This window comes from Paramormyrops kingsleyae, chromosome 9 (assembly GCF_048594095.1).
Source record: "Paramormyrops kingsleyae isolate MSU_618 chromosome 9, PKINGS_0.4, whole genome shotgun sequence".
In the NCBI taxonomy this organism is placed as follows: Eukaryota; Metazoa; Chordata; class Actinopteri; order Osteoglossiformes; family Mormyridae; genus Paramormyrops; species Paramormyrops kingsleyae.
The window spans coordinates 10,246,447-10,252,043 of record NC_132805.1 but is presented as its reverse complement, the minus strand read 5'-3'; the positions used below and the strand labels follow the sequence as shown (position 1 = coordinate 10,252,043).

At 43.5% G+C, this 5,597-nt stretch overlaps 1 protein-coding gene across 1 annotated transcript; it reads left to right on the top strand.

Moving 5' to 3' along the window:
• LOC111857850 (G-protein coupled receptor family C group 5 member B-like) lies at window positions 1-3,454 on the top strand. Its single transcript, XM_023839052.2, has 4 exons — window positions 1-647; window positions 1,720-2,709; window positions 2,820-2,917; window positions 3,234-3,454. The coding sequence occupies exons 1-4, from the start codon at window positions 584-586 to the stop codon at window positions 3,297-3,299; spliced, it is 1,218 nt and encodes a 405-aa protein (XP_023694820.2). The 5' UTR covers window positions 1-583; the 3' UTR covers window positions 3,300-3,454.
• Window positions 3,455-5,597: the final 2,143 nt, after the last annotated feature.

The following is a 5,597-nucleotide window of genomic DNA, read 5'->3' as shown; positions in this document are numbered from 1 at the left end:
TTGAAATTAATAAATTGTTTTACATGACTCAAACTTCTAAAATATTGGTGAGTAGGGGATTTTATATTTTATATTTTTAGCGAAAAGACGAACGGCAACAGAGATCGATATACTAAAACTAGAAAAGTTCTCAAACAGCTCGCGAAGGGTAATATTACTCGGTATATTGATGCCCTGCCAAGATTTTAATACCGTGGGCCCACACACAATCTGACAAACGATAAAAACCATTGTCCGAGAAGCGTCAAATTGAAAAATCCGAGGCTGACATTAAAGATTTTTCACCCACAGTTTTTGAGGTGAAAAAAACGGATTTTTTGAAAAATATAAAATATAAAAAAAATCGAGGCGGCACCAAAAAATTGAGGCGGGCGGCCATGTAAAACAATTTATTAATTTTAAGTGGCCTTATCCAGGGACCATTTGCTTGTTTTTGTTTGAAGTTTTCCTTGTTTGTATTCAAAATGGTGTTATTTTTTTCGAAGTGCCAGTTTTGACGTATGTGAGATTCTAAAAGACGTAATAATCGTCGCGTGACAAGCGTTCTTTAATACGTAGTTCAACGCAATACTTGGTCATTTAGATGAAAATGAACTCAAGTGGTTGGTGTGTTTTGAGAGCTGGTGAAGACGACAGACGTCGACAAGGTACGTAATTCCCCTATCCGAAATGTGTACTTCAAACCTGCAGATTAGCCATCAAGTCATCCACTCGTTCTTTTGCTTTTGAAAAACTTAGATACATACGTGGTACCTCGACCCACGAACAGTCCTGTGGCCTGTACTACTAATCGGGGTTACTAGTTTATCGGGGTAACTTAGATTTAAGGTACCACAGTTTAAATGGACTTCATATTCGTTCACTTATATTTTGCCCAGACTACCATAAATCCGACAATTTACCGCGATAAGCCCGTAACGCCGTTTTGTAGTACAGGCCCCTGTTCACGAACAAATCAGGTTACGAACCAGACGTTCCAAAATTTTTTGTACCGGTTCGCGAACCGTGTTTTAGGCTGCGAACACACAAACGTCCCCCAAAGGCACCCCAAAGAACTACCCGAAACACGGAACAGTGTACAGTATGCCCAAGAACGGTCGTGGAATGTATAAAAACTTGTTGTACATTTATGTCTTTACTATATCTCTTCAGAGGTCTAATATCTGAAAAAAATAGAGAGCGAGAACGTTCTGTTATAGCAGTACCTTTCAGTGATGGATAAACATGTTTGTGATGGTTTTTAACAGTCACATATCTATACATAAAATTACAATACTTCATTAATAGCATAAATGAACTCCTATTTAAGTGTTATATTCTGCATTCACAGTGGCAACTGCATATTGTTTGTTTACAGTACAAACAAGTTCATCACCATACATTGCGTTGCATCACGAAATGTACATAAATATATAAAAATTTTAGGCATGAAAAAATTGAAAAAATTAGTGTTTCTGATATTTGAACGAATTGTTTTGTATTTACGTTATTTTAAATGGAACTATTGATTCAGGTCGCGAACTTTTCGGGTCACGAACTGAGTCCTCGAACGAATTAAGTTCATGAGCCAAGGTTCCACTGTATATCCTTCTGCTTCTTCGTTTTTTTCCCTAAATGGTGGAAACCTGCTACCTCACAATACAGTTTTTTTACAGTAGTTAAACACTGATGGTATGTTGCTCAGACCAAAAATGATTTCTTTGTCTCTCTCTCTGTCAGCAATGGCAATACCTTCGGTGTTCCATATCCTCCTCATCCTCTCCCTGGTGGGCTGCAGCTCTGCAGAGGATAAGGCTTCTCCTCGAGGCTGTGGCCTCCTGAAGAGGCCCTTCACTGCGCTGTGCGACCTGGACGCACAGTGGGGCGTGGCGGTGACAGTGGCGGCAGGCGTGGCGGTCCTGGCCTCACTAATCCTGGCCCTGGTGCTGCTGTGCCGCCTGGGGCGCATTACAGAGCCTGAGGCACGCAGTGGGGTGGCACCGCTGCTCCTGCTCCTCGCCACCATCATCGTGCTCTGTGCCGTCAGCTTTGTGCACGTCATTGAGAGTGAGGAGCGTGTGTGCATTGCTCGACACGCCCTCTGGGGGGTGCTATATGTCCTGAGCATCGCATACCTAACTTCCCAGGGTGTGCGATTGCTCAGGCGCTCCTGCTTCAGGGCCCTGGCAGCACTGGCGATAGGCTTGGCCGTAATGCAGGGTATTACCATTTTTGAATGGATACTGGCCATTGCGCTCCACCCAGGCCAGCCGGTCTGCCAGTACCAGCCAATGCAGATTTCCATGGTCTGCATGTACGGGCTGGCCCTGTTCTTAGCAGTGCCAGTGACCTTGACTTGTGGCTTGGCTCCGGGGCAGCCACATTCCGGGTTGAGGTTCATGTGTTTATTCACCATGAGCTTGGCCTCTGGCATAATGTGGGCCATGTATTTGGCTAAGTACTATGGGACCATGAAAATGCAGTCTGGCCAGTCCTCAGGCTGGAAGGACCAGTTGCAGGCGCAGATACTGGTGGCACAGGCCTGGTTGGTGCTGCTGTTGCACGCCATTCCTGATGCCCATGCCTACCTGCACCCAGCACATCACGACGATGTGGTCCCTGCACAGGTCCCGCAACACCGAAGAGAGGCAAACTTGGAAGCGGGCATTTCCCTGTCCTCCTGGCCAACTGCGGAGGGCCAGGGCTCTGAATTTGACAACAGCAGCTCAGGTACAGTACATTCTTTTTACCATGTACATCTACTGTGTGTGTGTGTGTGTGTGTGTGTGTGTTTGAGAGAGAGTGTAACACTCACTATTTCCTCCCACTCTTACGTGAAGCTGGATCTGCAAGTCAGTGGAATGGAAGCGCAGAACCAAGCCCCAGCACTTCCTTCCACATGGAGATGTATGAGCTGACCGACATGAACAGCAGCGCAGTGAGTGCAGCTCCTCCTTCAGCCCCCAACACACAGACACACTAAGACAACCCAAACACTGAACTGAACATATAGGTTTGGTCAATAGGCGTTTCCGTGTTCCTCAGACCTCACCTGACCAGAGCCTAAATACCATGATGCAGGTCAAATTAGAACTCGGCTTCACCCCCATCATTCCGAGTTACATCATGCTGTTTAGGGGGTACATGTATACACAAGTACCCCCTCAGCAATCCCAGTCAAATATATTAAGTGTCACCCCTGAACTGCTGAAGGTTGTTTAAAAGGTCAGTAAATACTTGTCTCTCATCTGCAGGAGCCCATGCCCTCCACCTCCTCAGGAATATCTGAGATTTGGTACACAGAGGCATCGATATTCTGAGGAGGACGTCTCTGCTCGAATGGCCATGGACCAGCTGCTGCTCCCCAATGGGAGAAGGACATTTGCAAGCATAATCCTTGCATGATTAAAATATATATGAGATTTGTTTTAATGAAAAGTGCATTATAAATAAAATTTATTATTATTATTATTATTATTATAATGTTTATGACCATCCGTGTAATTTATGTGTTTTGTGGCTAAAGGGTTAAATAAGCATTTAATTGTATTCATTATAATACATGTAGCTCTCTTTTATTTTATTGCCCACCACCATCCCCCCTCTTCGTGGGACAACTTTATTTTACATTAAATTAAAGGTACAGAGTAAAGAGTGTGGCCGCTCCGAACTCTCACCCGTCCTAGTACATATAAAATAATATATAAAAATATAAAATATTTTTAAAAAGGGGGGGGGGGCACAGAAACAATAATCGTAACAATATCAGACATTAATCACCATGGGGAGAGGGGAAAAAAAAAGAAAACAAAGGTATACAGAAATAATAGTAAGAATAATAATGAAGGTGGGATGGAGAGAAGGAAGTGTAGGGGAATATAGAATACAAACAACCATAAGAAACATAACCCTCGTTACAAGGACATCAAACAACAAAAATGATAACAACAATATCAATAATAATAATAATGTTACAAATAGGTATTATATATACAGTGGTACCTTGGTTTACGAGCATAATTCATTCCGGAAACATGCTTGTAATCCAAAGCACTCGTATATCAAAGCGAATTTTCCCATTAGAAATAATGGAAACTCATATGATCCGTTCCACAACTCAAAAATATTCATATAAAAATTATTAATACAAAATATAAAGAAAAAATACATAAAACAAATTAACCTGCGCTTTACCTTTGAAAAAAATCGTGGATGGTGTGAGGGAGAGGAGAAGAGGAGGGTTATTTTGTAGGACGACTTTCACTATAATTAACGGAATCACTGCTATCTGTTGGCTCACTGGAATCTTTTTCTGTTTGTGCGACTTTAACAAGGAATCCATCCAATGACAGCCTCTTTTGCCTCCTTTTCGATTTCGCAAAAATGTGGACAGTGCATTGTCGTTAAAGATTCATCGCTCGCACTGCTACGCCCTTATTCAGGTGGTGCTTTTCTACTAAATTTTGACTATATGAGTGAGGCATGCCAACTGAGACCGAGCATGGGAGACGATTACCCACAATTACCCGTGTTAGCTTCGCTGCTGCTATTAACACGAAAGGCACATTACCGCAGACAAAGGCTGCATACGCCGAACTATACGTCTTGCTTGGCAGTCAAAGGCGTTTGACGTTCATTGGCGTGGGAAACGGCGGTTCTACTGCTAAACCACTACCGAAAAGACTACAAACGCTGCGCCGTTTAAAATAAAAGCGCCCCGTCAGGTTTTAAATAATAACTAAATGTTTTGGCTGTCAGTCCGGGTCCGTATGGGACAGCTTCTGGGTCCGGACCCGGACCGCGGTCCGCCTGTTAATGACTGCTGTTATAGGTGAATCATGGACGACGTACTTGAATCTCAGGATGATCAGTCCATACACGATCAGAATCAATCAATACTTCAATCACCTGTATGACAGTAACAGTAGGACAATGATTAATTCTAGGCAACGTGGTCGTCCGCAAGTGCGTCTTAATACACAGAACCATGAGGACATTCCTATTTACACAATTTGTCCAGAGGAAGGGGGTCCTGATAGAGTTGTTCGCAGAGATCAACTCAAATATTGTACTTTACAGTTACAGCCATGTTGTCCAAGTAGTCATAAGTCAGGAGAACATCCTGATGGAGATGCTGACATAGTGGGCCCTGATGTTATTTGCGTTCCAGTAGCGACACCAGAATCGGACATTGATTAGAGTGCAGATTGCAGTCTAGCACTAGTAGCACAAATAGTTTGCTATGATCAGAATCTGGATATGACTTCAGGTGACGAACAGGCAGGCCTTGCTCAAGTTGGTTCAGGCCTGCCGGCAGGTTATATCTATGACTAGCCGAAAGCATATATACTTCATGGTGCCACCGTGTCCATTTCATCTCCTGAACCTGTCTTCTGACATCTCCCCGCAGCAGGCCGGGTAAAACACATTTGCACACAAATACTGGGACTAAAAGAACTTGGGGTGAGGGACTCAGGTCCTCTCATTACTTAGTCTCCCCCGGTAGGATAGCAGCCATTTTTCCCTACAAGGTGGGGCGTAATTCGCTACATATGTCAGCTCTGCTGCTAAATATATTTGCTAACTAAGCCTCTCAAAACAATTACGTCAAAGAATGG

Coding starts and splice junctions, on each gene's coding strand:
- LOC111857850 (XM_023839052.2), top strand. CDS start 584: ATGAAAATGAACTCAAGTGGTTGGTGTGTTTTGAGAGCTGGTGAAGAC. Junction 648..1,719: donor AGACGACAGACGTCGACAAG/GTACGTAATTCC, acceptor TCTCTCTGTCAG/CAATGGCAATACCTTCGGTG. Junction 2,710..2,819: donor ATTTGACAACAGCAGCTCAG/GTACAGTACATT, acceptor TCTTACGTGAAG/CTGGATCTGCAAGTCAGTGG.